General features: G+C 45.9%; 1 protein-coding gene across 1 annotated transcript; it reads right to left on the bottom strand.

Annotated features, from left to right (window-relative positions):
- Positions 1-6,173: 6,173 nt before the first annotated feature.
- On the bottom strand, positions 6,174-9,181 carry LOC120686080. Its single transcript, XM_039968240.1, has 2 exons — positions 8,021-9,181; positions 6,174-6,615 (listed from the first exon to the last, which is right to left on the bottom strand). Exons 1-2 carry the CDS (start codon positions 8,620-8,622, stop codon positions 6,519-6,521), a joined length of 699 nt encoding a protein of 232 aa, XP_039824174.1. The 5' UTR covers positions 8,623-9,181; the 3' UTR covers positions 6,174-6,518.
- Between the last annotated feature and the right edge of the window lie 7,278 nt (positions 9,182-16,459).

Raw genomic sequence — 16,459 nt, 5'->3', positions numbered from 1 at the left:
CTGAGCAAGCACTAGGGCATCAGTCTCAATAACAATCCTCCCCACACCCATTTCACCGGCGAGCATCACTCTCGCTAGGCAAGCTTCGACCTCGGATTGGAAAGCATCCATGAGCCTAACTAATTTTCCTGCAGCGGCCTCCACAACCTCCCCCACCTCATCCCTGATCACCCCACCCCACCCCACCCTGCTTCTCCTGTATTTCCTGAAAATGCACCATTAGTATTTATTTTCATCCAACCTGGTTCTGGTCTTTTCCAAGACTCCGATCTACCCACAGGATTAATGGAAGTTTTCTTGTAGATGTTCAGATATTCTGAGTAGGGGTGGTAAAGGGCCCAACATTTTGAACTAGAAAATCTAAGGATCGGGCCCTAAAAGGGCCGGGCTCTAAACATATGTATTTTTGAACTAAAAATTTTAAGGGCCTTATTGGACTGTGAAGAGGCCATTAGGGCCATGGCCCATTACCACCCCTAATTCTGAGGCATACTATTGGCATAAGAATGAGACTTCCTCTGCCGATCTCCTCCTTTCACCCTCACGGGCTCGATTGTGTTCCTGCCACCAGAGCCAAAGCAATGTAACAATTATCATATGCACTTCTTCCTTCAGATGCAGAATGTATTTCACCGCCTCCAACGGGGATAACATCATCGACAAGGTATTACGATGCTGCTCCAAACCAAGTGCTGTCCATATAGGCCTGACACATTTGCATTTGAAAAAGAGATGGGCCCCATCTTCATCATATCTACCGCATAGGACACATCTGGTATCCAGTTCCATCCCTATGCGTACCAGCTCCTTTCTAATAGCTAGACTATTTTGGGCCAACCGCCATAAGTGGTGTTTTATTTTGCCTGGACAATTCAAACTCCACAACTTCTTCCACATGAGTTTGTCCGATTCAGTCCCAACATTTGACGAGGAAGCAACACCACTCCTACTTTCGCATTTGTCAAGAGCTCTTTGCACCTTATATTCTGATTGCACTGAGAACAGTCCCCTAGTATCATAGTGCCATGCAACCACATTGTCCATCTCCACATGAACTGGGATCGAAAGGATCAGCTCCACATCCTGTGGCCAGAAGATTTGATATACTAGCTGCTCATTCCATTTCCCCATACTTGGATCAATCAGTTCATCAACATGGGTCAAGATATTGTTCAACCACGATGTAATTGGACGTCTGGAGCATTCACGAGGGATCCAGGGGTCTTGCCAGATTCTGATTTTACTCCCATCACCTATCCTCCAAATGATTCCATGCCTCAAAACTTCTAAGCCTTTTAGGATGCTCCTCCAAGTGTATGACATGTTCCTCCTGGGTCTTGCTGCCAGGACATTGCCATCAGGGAAGTATTTAGCTCCCAGGACTCTTGCACAAAGCGAGTTAGGTGTTTGTATGAATCTCCAACTTTGTTTTGCCAGCATCACCAGATTAAAGGTATGTATATCTCTAAACCCGAGCCCACCTTCTCCTTTTGGCTCCTTCAATTTATTCCACCATATCCAGTGCATCTTCTTGTCATTCTCCTGGTTACTCCACCAGTACCTACAAATCATTGTACTAGTCTGGCCACATAACTCCTTTGTGATATCAAAGCATCCCATTGCAAAGGTTGGGATTGCCTGCACAACAGCCTTACTCAAAATTTCCTTCCCAGCCTGAGAGAGAAATTTCTCCTTCCAACCTTGAATGCGAGACCAGATTCTTTCTTTCAAATATGCAAACACTTTGCTTTTACTGTTACCCACAAATACCGGTAAGCCCAAGTACCTTTCGTTCATAGTTTCTTTCATGATGGACAGCTCTCGCATCACATCCTCTTTCACATCCCTTCTGGTATTCGGACTGAACATAATTGCCGATTTTTCCTTATTAATCATTTGGCCAGAGCTCTCCTCATATGGATCTAGGATACCCTATAAGTGTTGTGCATCACCCCCATTTGCACGGAACAGAATCAATGAGTCGTCTGCAAATAGCAAATGTGATACACCCGGAGCCCTCTAGCACACCTTCAACCCTTTCAGTCTACCATCTCCCTCGGCCTGACTTAGCGGTGCTGAAAAGCCTTCCGCACATAGCATGAACAGATAGGGCGACAAAGGATCGCCCTGTCGTAGACCCCTCTCCGGCTTGACCATCTCACTTAATTCTCCATTCACCCTTATACGATAGCTCATGATTGTGACACACTTCATGATAAGATCAATCCAGTCACTCCCGAACCCCCAATTTAGCCATCATAGCTTGGAGAAAAGGCCATTCCACCCGATCATAAGCTTTGCTCATATCAAGCTTAACTGCAGCATACCCCTCCTTCCCTTTCTTCTTTTGCTTCATAAAATGTGTGAGTTCATAGGCCACCAATATATTATCCGAGATTAGTCTACCAGGCACAAAAGCACTTTGTGCAGGAGAAATAACTTCTGGCAAAATTTGCTTCAATCTATTCGCCAAAACCTTAGATACAATTTTATACGAAACATTACAAAGACTAATCGGTCTGAGATCCTTCACCTGTTCTGGATTGTTCACCTTTGGGATGAGCACAATGTTGTTTCATTCCACTCTGAAGGGATCGGACCCCAATTCAGCACCCCCAATACCTCCTGCACAATTTGATCACCAATTATATCCCAGAAATTCTTGTAGAAAATGGCCGGCATTCCATCTGGCCCCGAGGCCTTGAGATCACCAATATTATCCAGAGCTCGGCGTACTTCATCTACTGTAAATTCCTTTAACAGGTTATCATTCATCGGCTCAGTAACTTTGGCATGAACAGCATTAAGAATTTGCTGTGAAACCTGGCCACCTCGTGTCCTGAAAAGATCCAAAAAATAGTTAGCAATAAAACTCCTCTTCTCCTCCTCTACTTCCACCTAGCTTCCATCCTCCTTCCCTAGTCTCCCAATTCTATTACGATTCCTCCTTTCCTTGCACACAGCATGAAAAAACGAGGTGTTGCGGTCGCCCTCCTGCAACCACCTCACATGTGCACGTTGCCTCCAATACATGTCCACTTGGCACTCCAGCCTTACAAGCTTGAACCGGAGCAACTCCTCCCTCACCACCTGATTCGGGTCAATGCCCCTCCTCCTACACTCCTCTAATTCTTTTTTGATTTTTTTAATTCTTTTCTCCAACCCCCCTAAAACATTTTGACACCAGTCCTTCAAATCCCTAGCTAGAACCTTCAGAGCATCAAAAGCACTCCTTTGCTGCCCATTCATAGCTTTCCTCCATGTATCCCCCACCACTTCTCCACACTTCTCCTCTCCCAACCAAGAAGCTTCAAACTTAACCCACTTTTCATGCCACCTCTCCCTCTCCCAGCCGGCCGATCAGTAGTCACAATGACCGGACGATGGTCCGAATGCTTTGGATCCCCATTGATCACACGGTAGCCAGGGAATCTTAGCATCCATAAATTATTTGCAACAGCTCTATCCAGCCTCTCTCTAATATAATCAGCTGCCACATGGTTGTGATTCCTCCACGTAAAAATATCCCCCTCAAAACCCAGATCATGCAACTGACAATGCTCCAATGTCTCTCGGAATCGATCCATACAACCTTGACTCCGAGGCCTGCCTCGTTCTTTCTCATGAGAAAATAGAATCTGATTGAAATCACCCGTACATAGCCAAGGCTTCACAGGTTGTGAGTGTAGCCCTCGCAGGTGTTCCCAAGTGCGGTGTTTCAAGTCACCTTGCGATTGACCATACACTCCTATAAACCTCCACTCAAACCCATCATCCTCCCTCACATCCACATCAATGTAGTACTGCACGATATTCCGCAATGACACATTGACCCCCCTCTGCCAAAACACAGCAAAATCTCCTCCTTGACCTTCCCCTTCACGAACAAGCATGTTCGTCAGACCGAGCATCTAGCAAAATCTCTCCATCATGTGCTTGTCTAATTTTATCTCCGACAAGAACAAGATGTCAGCCCCCTCTGACTTCTGGAGTTCCAGAAGTCCACGAACTGCCGAGCGGTTACCCAACCCCCAGCAGTTCAACGCTATAATCTTCATTGGGTCCCGTAGGACTTGTTCGCCAGTCCCGCCAACTTAATTATTTTTGAGTCACCCTCCATCGCGTTCTCCTCGACCACTCCCCCATCTATCATCATATCCGATGTCAAGGCATCTGCACCCCTCTTCTGACCCACCGCTTTCACAGCCTTCTCCTGGTTCCTTGATTGCATCCCTCTCTCCCTTTTCGTGTACGTCCCATGCTTCTTCCCTTTTTCCTCCTCGGACTCCTCCTTCATCCCCGGATCATTCGACTTGTGATCCACGTGCATGCCTTGTAGGGCACTGTTCATGTCGGCCGGGGCCGACACCATCACATCCTTTCCCTTCTCCTTTGGCCCTGTCGCTAGGTCTAGACTGCCACCCCGCTCCTTCTCCTTACTCGCCCCCAGCTCACCTCCATTCCCCTCCGTGAACAAAGCTCGTTTGGCCAGGTCTCCTGCCGAGCTCTCCTCTCTGACCTTCACTGGGCTAGTAACCTCCTCCTCATCACCACTCTTTACTGCAATCACATCCTTCCCGGCCACCTGTGTTTTCCTCCAGGATGGAGCGTCACTCCCTCCACTAGTCAAAAAGCGACCACCACTACTTCGACTACCACCACTCCTAGACCTCCAGCCACTTGAGCTTCTTGCACCTCTGAACTTTTCTCCCACACTCTCCTCCATTCTTCTTTTGTCAGGAATAAAGCGCAAATGCTTCCCATACTAAGGCAACTCACCCTTCTGAAGTTTTGTGTGGCAGACCTTGTCAGCATGACCAATTAATCCACAGGTGTAGCAAAAATCCGGGAGGTATTCATAGATCAGGGGACACCACTAAGCCTTTTCATTATCTCCAACATTTAGTGTAACACCATGCATCAAAGGTTTGCGAATGTCTATCCTCACCTTGATATGCAGAAATTTCCCTACTGCAGTGCCATCATCCTCCTTCTCCATGTCCAAAAACTCACCAACCTCCTCTCCGATCGCCTCTCCCACCAGCCTATTCATCATACCCAGTGGTAATTTCGTAACCCTAATCCATATAGGGATGAACACGAACTCCAACTCCTCCACCAACTTTGTTTCATCATAATCAACAACGACCACCAGATCCTTCCCAAACATCCACGGGTCATCCTCCAATGCCCTTCTCTTACCACTATGCTGGAAGAATGTAAACAAGATAAGATTATCACCCAGATCCTTGCACCCTGTCCCCTTAATTGGGCACCAAACTCTCCCCAAAGCCTGTGCTAAACCCTCTGCATTGACCAGCTTCTCCGCAAACACCTTTCCCACCACCCTTGGATCTGCACTCCCAACCCTAGCCGCCACCTCCTTCCCAATTTTAATCCCTTTCTTCTTCGCCACCAACAGATCCATCCGCTTCATCAGTTTTTCCACCGATTCCATGGTCGAAAGCAGCCGTCACCCGAAGCGATCTAAGACAGTGCAAGACATCGCGGCTAGCAGAAATTGGACTGGCTCCACGTGGAGAATTTAACCTGGACGCGAGTGAGGAATGGGACGTGTACTCAAGGACTAGATCACGGGTGAGAAATCCAGTTAGGAATGGGAGGGATGGGAGAGGGAAATTGAAACCCTAGATCGCCTCATGAGGAACCAACCCTGAGTCGCCACAGGTGCCAGGGATGATAAAACATATGCAACAACATGCGCCAGAGGCGTACGTTGTTGGCTTTGCCGAGAGTCCTACCGGGAGTTGGGAAGCGAATTATGTTTAACCTTTGTTTCAACTGTTTCCGTTCCCTTCCACCGAAACCAAAAGGACGAGGAGGAGCTGCATCATCAACTGGGACAATGATGATCAGCATAGTATATGGGAATTGTGATATTTTGTGATCCGTGCAACTTAGTAACTCTTGTGAGATGGCTGAATTCCAAAATGGGTTATACTGATGCATGGAAGTTGAGTGATAGTTTGCTATCCATGCAACTTATTCTAGTTCTTTTGAGATGTATGAATGTCAAACTTGCTTATAATATGCAACGAGGCCATCAAGCAGGCGTACAACACGTCTGGGCTGAGCCTCTCGATGGGCCATGCACATGTGGCTATGTAACTACACAACTTGGTAACTCGGTCAACGATATAAGAATACGCCAACAGAAAAGTATATTAGTAATGTGTCTAGATAGTTAGTAGTGATGCTGAAAAACATGTAACTTACATTGCATCTGTGATAACAACACATTAGAGATGTGGGAATCTTCGTCTATGATATGTCCACATTAGAGACACGGGTCACGCATCTCTAATGACCAACATCGGAGACGCGGCTCATTGAAACGCATCTCTGATGTGGGTCATCAGGGACGCTGATAGTTGAAACATGTCTGATGACCAAATTAGTTCAATTTTCCAATATGTTGGATCAATTCTCTAAAAGGCTGTTAACCATCCAGGAAATCACTTCGATTGTGCTTTCGATCCACCCTTCTGCGTTGCTCTCTATTCCTTAGCCTTCTGCGTCACTTTCCATTCCTTTGCCTTCTGCATTATTGCTCTACATTCCTTATCCTTTTGCATCTTTTCACTTAGTTTCCGACTGCACCAAAGAAATCAGAGTCACAAGGTTATCGATGTTCCCAACTTGAGTATATGAAAATAAGCCTGAGTAGAAAACAAAGACTAGTTAACTCATTTCTCGATTCTGTCACCTGATAACTACCATCTATTTTCTTTACACATGTACAATTAATAACAAATCAAGTAAGTGCATCGTCATGTTTATTTGAGGTAAAACATAGAGCCTATAAATTACTTAGGTGTTGGTGTTATTGAGATGCAACCATATTACTTCGACATTAGTTAGATGCTTCAGTTTCTTAGCTGTTTAAAAAGTAACTGCAGGCTTCACCAACTGAACATGGAAGCTCAGCCCAGGAAGGCATCTACACGCACCATTTTCTTCAAGATAAATGGTGCAGCAATCCAACAAATAAGAAGCATGGCTGACAAGGTTTTTCAGTGCAATGGTCAATCTCAAGATTACTGACAAGGTTTCTTCTGTATCTAGACCAAGGTTTTGGGATTCAATTTCGGAAAAAATTCAGTCCCAATCGAATTGGGCGAATTTCGGTCGGTTTTCGGTTAGATTCCTGGGAATATTCGAATTTTAAAGCACTAAATTCGGTTTAGACCCTTCCGAGATGGGTGAATTTCGGTGAGATTCGGTCAATTCGGACCGAATCCCAGAACCCTGATCTAGACATTCCTGATCCCTGATTACCAGGAGCTGGCATAGGCTCCCAAATCCCTACTGTAGTAAATTGATTTGTGTGATCATAGGTATGCAAATGTTTATGTGACTGTAAGTCTGTAACTACACAAATGAATTAGCTAAAAGAAGAAACAAATGTATTTTTATCAGAAACAGTATGCAAATCAAGTTGGTCTGTTCATAAAAGAAATAGTAAGATGCTACTAAGGTGAGGGTCGCAAATTGTTTTTATATGGGTTGCTCTGGTTTTGGTTTGGATCCCAAACAACTTGAATAGACCTAGTGACTGGTCCCAGAACACATAAATTGGAGTCATGATGAAACAAAGTACGAACAACACTTCTGTTGGCCGTTTTACAGCATAACGTTGCACTGTTGCATTGGCTTTAAATCAAGATAAGACTGGGTTACAGGTTGACAATGCAATTTAGCTGGTAAATCTATTCATCGTCAAAGCACTGTTAAGATATTGGCTAGTCATTCAACTTAGAAGGGAAATCATGCTGATGCCTCAGTATGCTAAATACCTAGCCACTTAACAATCATCATGTTCTTTTTATGTTTTGGAATGTCCCTAGATGCTGTCTCAATATATGAATGAAGTGCTGCTACAAGCAAGAAGCAACTGCAGAGGTAAACAGCGAATAAAAAGGAGACTATGCAAAGTGCTAAAAGCAAGAAGCAACTGCAGAGGTAACAAACAGTGAATGAACGGGAGATGCAGTAGTACCTTGTGATGGCATCCTTACTCAAGTAAGAGAACTTTGTGGGGATAAAGTAGTGACCATAGAATCTGCAGCCCCCGTCCATTTCAGAGGGATGTCCTTCTTCTTCTTCATTGATATAGAGGGCACTAGACTGCAGCACCTTGCTCCTCATGTTGACCTCAACCATCCAATAAACTTTGCAGTCCTCTTCCTTGAGCAGGAAACAGATGACATCAGGGTTTACCAAGCTCACAACAGGAAAACTTGGCTGCACTCGTGGAAGGCAACTCTGGGTAGCAATGTAAAGACCGAAGAACTCATCAGCTCGCATGATGGTGTCCACATCTTTCGTCCAGCTGCCTTTCGTGATGTCAACCAAAGTCCATGTGTAGATGGTGAAGTCAGGAGGATCTTTGGCAAAAATACAGACGAGCTTGAGAATGCCATCGTCAGTGACACATACACACCGGAACGGGTCAGGATCGCCTGCATCATTATAGATGCGGCGAGACTTGAGAGCTTGAGCAGGCAGCTGGATGCCATGGATCTGCTGCTGATTTGGGGTGTCAGCGAGGACATCAACGAGCAGCATGCCCTGGTAGTAGTCAACCCAGCACACAAGCATCTGTCAGTGGGGACGACGACAACATCTGTCCTCCACGAGTAGAGATCGATCTTGGAGTCCGGAGGGAACTGCAGCGTGCTGAGACTCCATCCCGGTGTAACGCCAGCAGGAGGCGGATGGTGCAGCAAGCAGAGCTGGAGCTGGTCGTCACGGTGCGCGAGATGTGCCACCGTGAACTCGCCATTGTCACCGTGGCAGAGGATGCCCATCTCTTGGTCGAACATGATACGCTGCTGCTGCCTCCGGTGCGGATGGAACAAGTGGTCAAGCTTGGGGTCGGTGTTGCCGCCGTGGAAGCAAGGGGGGAGCGCAGTCAGAGACGGCGGCGAGGAGCAGGAGTAGACCAAGTAGTCGATGGGGAAGTAGAAGAAGCTATGCTCATGCCAGTACATAGGGTCCTCGAAGGGGACAACCATCCGGACGAGGATGGAGTTGCGGTGGGCGGCGATGGCGTCGGTCCCCGATAAGCCACGGATCTGCGGTCTGCCCGCGCAGTGGAGGTAGACACGGGACACCGCTGGGTGGTCGGCGATCCTGAGGGAGGCTCGGATGTGCCGGCCGACGCCTCGGCGAGCGACGAGGTGGTGGCGTCCCCTTCGACGACCCCGCACCGCCTCCTCCCGAGGTAGCCGAAGCGGTCCAGGATCAGCCAGCTGGCGTCGCCCGTCGCTGTGGGAGGAGGAGGAGGAGGAGGCTGCTCCATCCACCCTTGGGCGCGCGGATCAGGCGAGGCAGAGGGCTTGCTCTGCTCCAGGCCGGGGGAACGCGTCAGAGAAGAGGGTAGCTTCCTCCTCTCTCTGTGGTCTTCTGGCCTCGTCCGGGAGGGCTTCCTCCGGCACCGGGTGCCTCGCACCATGCATGGCGCTGCAGTAGGAAGGAGAAATCGGCGGAGTCCCCCACCCCCCCCCCCCCCCCTCTTCTGATGGTTAGGCCGCTAGGGTTTCGTGATGTGATGCGATGCGGCGGCGTCGCGGCGGGAGGAAGGGGATGGATGGATGAGGAAAATGGGGGTGGGGGCAGGTTTTCCATACCGGTAACAAAAAAAATACCGGAGGTCACCGACAAACGTGTTTTTCGGATTTATGAAAATTTTCGGATTCGCCATTTTGCTTTCGGATGAAATTTAGAAAAACCCCTTCAATTTGTACAGGGAATAACTTAGATTATTTCCAACAAGATATAACAATGCAATGAGATGAGAAATATGATTTTGTTGAAGCAACAGATAGTCTTTTCAGTATGGAGCAATGGAGGCGCAGAAGCATCATCCTCCCCCGCCATCGCTGTCACCGCGCAGCACCCGACGCTGCCGGTCTCGAAGGCAACGAGACTCGCGTGTTGCAGCGAGCAGAGACAGGGATTGGGGTGGCGGCAGGTGGCAGCAATGCAGCAGCGGCTCGCTGGCTCCGTGCGTCGCACGCGAGACTCGGCAAGGAAGAAGGTGGAGCCATGCAGGAAACGGCGAGCGTGGCTGCACCTCTAGCGCCGTTGCGCAGGAGAGGTGGTGTGCGGCCGCGGCAACGGCGACCAGGGGAGGAGCGGGGCGCGGGCACGCAGAGATCCGCCGCCGCCATGGCTTGCTGTGCAGGCGTGGAGAAGGGATGGGGAATAAAATGGATGAGATTTAGGGTCTGGAGGTGGCGGGAGGTTGCCTGGTATTAGACCGGGGCAATATAGTGTGGGCTGGATTCAAAACTACCGAAAAATTTGGACAATAAACAAAAAAAACAGGCTGCACCGAGAAACACGATTTTCGGTTTTCTCGGAAAATTTTCGCCAAGAAAAAAAACCCTGGGTGGGGGATGGGACCACAAAGCCCTCCACCGCACGAAATGACCTCTTTGTCCTCTGCAAATATAGGTCAGAAAAGTCAAAGGCATTATTTTTCTTTAAAAAAATCTATGTACAAATGTAGAATTTCAATATGTCTCTCGATCTGTGTTCTAATTAAAAAATAGAAAAAAGTCTATATCACCTCTCACCTATGGGGGTGGACTATATAACCCCCCAACCTATGAAATGATCATTATCACCCCTTAAACTTTCCAAAATAGGTCAAAATACCCCCTAAAGCAGTTTTGAAAAATCCTAGTAAATCACAGAAAAATCATAAATTGAGAAATCCAATTATTTTGGATTCTAAATGAGTAGATCTACATAGTGAACATATAATATGGTATACTCTAGTCTATTTTTTTACAGCTATGAAGAAAAGTATAGATCTAAAGTTACAATAAAAATATATTAAAGCATACCATATTATATATTCACTGTGTAGATCTACTCATTTGGAGTCTAACACAATTTGATTTTCCATTTTATGATTTTTTTATGATTTACTATGATTTTTCAAAACTGTTTTAGGTGGTAATTTGACCAATTTTGGAAAGTTTATGGGTGGTATAGACCATTTCATAGGTTGAGGGTTATGTAGTCCGGCCCCCATAGGTGGGGGGTGATACAGACTTTTTCCTAAAAAATATGAAGTACTCAGATAGGCTTAACATTATATAAGTAATATTTTTGAAGTAAAATCTACAAATATAATTTTTTTATATAACAAGAATTACTCCTCTATCACAAGTAATTTTTGAAGTAAATCTACTATATATCATATAGACTTTACTATATATTTAGATATAGTATGTAGATTTATTGAAACAATTTACAATTTAGAATGAACGGGTTCATGGAGCCGTGGGGACCGGGTGAAGTGTTTGTGGGTGGATTGGTGCTACAGGATCGAATGAATCCCCACAAATCAAGCTAGCGTGGAAGGGAATTACAGGATCCCCAGAATTTCCTCCAACCGGATCCGTTTGCTAACTCGATCGATGGTGTACGAATGCAGTCACGATTCAGAAGATTGGAAGGATCGGAGGAAACTAATACCAATTGTTAGCATCAGAGATACCAGGGAAGATGAAGAGGAAGGAATTGGAGAACAGTAGAATAGGAACAGAATAGAACAGAAGAATTGGTGATCGGAGGATAGATCGACTTGGAGGAGTACGAGTTTGATCGATTCTCTCCCCTCCTGATGCGTATTTAACCAGCGCGCTCTCTCTCACTCGCTGTTACATGGGCTGAGCGGCGCGTAGCCACCCTATCGAATCCATTCATCACCACCAAGATTCTAAATAGCCGGCTATAGCCACCGATATAGCCTGCTATAGCCTTTAGGAAAGGAGAAATCTAGGACATCCGTCTCTTAGCTCTAAAAGGCTAAATCCGCTAATAGCGGGCTATATCCCGTTATAGCCGCTAAATTAAGGGTTATTTTGCCAGCTAAATCATATAATTAATCTTTATTTATTATTACTTAGTATTAAACTTTGTTATTTACAAAATTTAGTATTCCGTCAACAATTGAATGAGGGAATGAAGTCCAAGACGTACTTCAGTTCATGAACTTTTCTGGATTTCATGTTTATATGCAAAATTACTCACACCCCGTTTGGATGTAGACATTGCAGGCTGGAATTTGGCATTGTAATTGGGTTCCTTCAATGCTTATTGTTTGGATGTTCTTGATATTGGAAATGGAAATTTTCTCCAATACCGAATGGCATTGCCCCTTCAGCCGAAGCCCTTCCCCCAATTCGGACCCCTTCCCCTCTGTATTGCTCGGCATCTCTGTCTCGCATCACCATGCCGCGCCGCCCCGTCCCAGCCCCCGTCCTTCTCCATCGGCTAGGCACACCGGACCCCGTCCTCCACCGACCGCATCCTCCCTCCGCTAGTTCCATCACCGCCCCCATCCTTCCTCCACCATGCGAGCCACGCCACGCCGTCCTTCTCCCTCCCTCCCCTGGAGAGCTGCGGCGGCCCTGTTCTTCCTCCGCGGCCGAGCTGCGTCGCCTCCTCCTCCCTCTGCCACTGAGCTGCGCCGGCCCCGTCGTTCCTCTGTCGGCGAGCCGCGGTGCCCCCTCCCTTCGCCGCTGAGCCGTGCCAACCCCGTCCTCCTTTCGTCGGCATGCCGCGCCGCCTCCCTCCTTCCTTCGCCGCACAGCTCCCTTTCCTTGTGCCGCTCCCATGCCCATCCGGCGAGGCGCGGGGGGCGTGGGGGAGCTCCGCCCTGGACCAATCGCCAGCGGCGTGGGGGAGCTCCGCCCCGGATAGGTGGGTGGTGCGAGCAACCACTGCAGCCATGTTGCCTGGTTTGGAGAGGAGGAGGAGAAGAGGAAGATGGCCAGTTCTCTAATTCCATGGTATGAACATCCAAACATGAATCGATATTCACTTGTTCTTTCGATTCCATCTAACGAATTCATCTACATCCAAACAATGACTTTGATATTGTAACCTAATACCAATACTACTCAGATTTGGTATTGAAGCCAATTCAATACTAAGGTCTCCAATATCTACATCCAAGCGGAGCCTCAGAGATTTAGACATGATGTTGAAGTAGAAATGCATAATTGTGAGAAGCTCCTAGAAAATTAGAGAGTATGCATAAACCATGGTCACCATACTTCTTGGTGAGATATGGAATACTCTAGAAGTTAGATATTTGTATGGTTAGATAAGTATGAAGAAAATTATAGAGTTAGATATTTGTAAAAAAAGTGTGCAGAAGATGGACATACGGATGAGTCATGGTGTCCTATAAATAGGGGTACTCGCTCCCCTCTTGCCATACCATGGCATAAGAGGTCTCAAGTAGGAGATGGCAAGGTTGCCATGTAGTGTAGTGGTGTCATGGTAGGGTAGCCACATAAAGAGTGCAAGAGTCATGTTTATAGTAAGTTATGGTGAATAAAGAGTTGAGTTTTCATATAGAGTTGTTCTCTCATATTAGTGTTTAGGTGAAGGTCTTCTTGGTGCAGTGTGATCATAGAGTTCACAAAAGAAGTGGTATCAAACTACTTAAGTACAACTTCTCGTAAGTCGGTGTCAAGGTTATGGGCACCGATTTCTCAACACATGAAATTTACAGAAATGCTAAATGGATTAGCTAGGTTATCAAACCCTAAATGTCTTATCCCTCTATTTTAAAAACTGGTTTGAAGAAACCAAACAACTCTAAAACACCATATAGCTACTGAGGTGACAATGTAATTAGACTAGGAAAAGCAATAACTTGGTGTGCTCTTGACACCGACGGCTAAAGAACATGCACTTGGTCCCTAATTTGATGCTCCTCATAAGTGTAGTTGCTGCTACACTATCCAGAGACCCTGCAAAAGCAAAATGACGGTAAAATGTCTAGCGTATATATTAACCATAAAACATGGGTATCAAGCTTAAGGATGCTTCTACACAGCTGTAAGGATCACCGGGGTGTCCGACCCTAGAGGGGGAGGGGATGAATAGGGTCGCTAATTCGCTTTCTAACCTAGGGCTCAATCTACTTGCATAAGATAAATCTAACACGTCCTACATATGCTAGTTATGACTATGGTTTATCTATGCTACTCTCTACTTACCCCAAAAGACTTGCAACCTATAGCCAATCCTAATCAAACTAACTAGGAAAGTAAAGGCACGCAAGATAGAGTAAGTGCGGAAACGTAATGCGGTAAGTAAAGAGGTAAGTGCAAGAGGGATGCAAACTCCCGAGTAGACACGGTCATGTAATGTGGTTCGGCTCAAACGCCTACGTCCACGGGACACTGAGGCTCTTCCGATCACCGTCTTGCACTAGGCCACCAAGGCAAGCAAAGACAAGGCCACTGCCACCGTCTCTCTCAAAGCGTCACCAATGGCACCGTCTTCACTATTGGAGCTTCTCACCAAGAGGGGTCTCCTTCCCCGCACAAAGTGTCGTTGCCTCTCCACACCAAGTTGGAGGGTCACACGACGAGTACACGATTGCTTGCCGCAGCAAGACTTTGCTCAAGTGAGCTCTCGCAAGAACTAATCCCTATACAGGTGCACAAAGCACTCTCTCAAAGCTTCTCACAAGCTAGATATGACACTAAGCTTTGCTAGGATGGTTGGAGATGTTAGTTTACTTGGGCAACACTTCCTTCAACTTTTCTGGTGTCCAACCATATGCTGCAACCGGCTTTGGGGAGTATATATAGCCCACACACCCCAAAAGAGCCGTTGGAAAAGTGGCTGACAAAAAGCGCTATCACCGGTTAAACCGATGATCCACTTTGTGTCTTCACCGGTTTAACCGGTGAGCACCTTTTTCCAACTAGCCGTTATACTTCAACGGCTACCTTAATCAACCGACGTAATCAACCGGTGAATGCATCTTCATCGCCGGTTTAACCGGTGCATGTAACTGTCCCAGAGTTCCCGAAAATCAACTCCCTGTACAACTACACCGACGTAATTGACCGGTGTATCATCGGTTCAACCGATGTATGCATTTTCCTTGGTCTTCTTCTGCCGTTGCACCGACGTATTCAATATCTTCACCATCGGTTCAACCGGTGAGTTTATTTCCAGTTTCCAGCCTTCTGGACAACTGCACCGACGTACATCTTTTGCCTTCATCGGTTTAACCGATGCATAGGAATGTTCTGCTTTTCTTTTGATGGCTTTAAGCGTTGAGTCTTCGTCAGTTTCTTCAACTTGATTTCTTCATGTTTTCATCCCTTGGACCTAAAGTATTGTATATAATCAACTAGAACACACACATTAGTCCAAGTGTTGGGTTGCCATCAAATCACCAAAACACATATGAGGAAATATGGCAACCATGGCATGAGAGGCCATTTCCCTAAAAGGGGTCATTTTCCTTACAATCTCCCCATTTTTGGTGATTGATGACAACACAACCAATGCAAGCAAGATGAATTGCAAGAATAAGAAATTTGTACCAAATTGAAAAGTTAGAAACTACTTAGCTTGCTCGGATGACATTTCAATGCTTATTTTAAAAGCCACCGGCATTTGATTAGTCCATAAGACGAGATGCTTCCGGCTTGATAGCAATTGTGAAACAATGGCTTGTGGCCAATGTAAGACAATTGTGTGGTTTGAACCATATGAGCAATGAAATTTTTTGTACCTTAGTCTATGGGATCATCAAATTGCACTTCTCCCCCATATTGACTAAGTACCCCTATCACCATGCATCCTTTTGCATTGCATTTTCCATTCCTCCCCCTTGCTAATGACATCATTTACTCCAAACTATTTGCTTGCTTTTAGGGTACATTTCTCCCCCTTTGTCATCAAACACCTAAAAGCTTCATAACCACTAATAGCAAGGAGCGTTAGTAGCAAAAGGAATTTACTAGTGATAGAGTGTTATACCCACTAAATTTGGCATATCTCCCTTTGTTTGAACAAGCTCCCCCTTTTTCAAAGCTTGTGTCACTTCTCATCTTAACACCAATTGTGATGCCAATTGTGACTTGTAGGGATAGTATTCAAAAGAAATTTGAACTCATGGAGATAGTTCTAGGTGACTACAACAAATAGCACTTGTAAAGCATATTAGTCACACAAACGTAAGTTATAGAGTTAGCTCTCCCTAAATGTGTGCATTGGTGTTTGAATCACTTTAGACAAATGTATGCACTTGTAATTCACATAATGGGGATTTAACTTCATAACTTGCTAATCATGGCATCATAAGCAAGCAATTGATATCAAAAACATTTTTACCACGAATATGAGAGATATCAAATTGCAAGATATGCTATGGAAGACATATGCCATGTGAGAGAATCAATTAAGCTCATATAGGTTACAACAAGATACGAATAAGGCATGGATAACCTACCATGTGAAATTTTTAGGAAAGCATATCAAATGAAAGATACTAATAGTAAAGATAAGATCATGCATTCCTGGAGTGGCATTGAGCAACAATGATGCATGAAGGATATCAAATGAAATTGAGATCATCCTTTTACCTTGCTCATTATCT

This window comes from Panicum virgatum, chromosome 8N (assembly GCF_016808335.1).
Source record: "Panicum virgatum strain AP13 chromosome 8N, P.virgatum_v5, whole genome shotgun sequence".
Lineage (NCBI taxonomy): Eukaryota > Viridiplantae > Streptophyta > Magnoliopsida > Poales > Poaceae > Panicum > Panicum virgatum.
This window is presented reverse-complemented; position numbering and strand designations above follow the sequence as displayed.

Excerpts from the sequence above, each read along its gene's own strand:
- LOC120686080 (XM_039968240.1), bottom strand. The coding sequence starts at position 8,622 with ATGCTTGTGTGCTGGGTTGACTACTACCAGGGCATGCTGCTCGTTGAT. Across the intron at positions 6,616-8,020 it reads AGTAAGGATGCCATCACAAG|TCGGAAACTAAGTGAAAAGA; the intron begins GTACTACTGCAT and ends TCTTTGGTGCAG.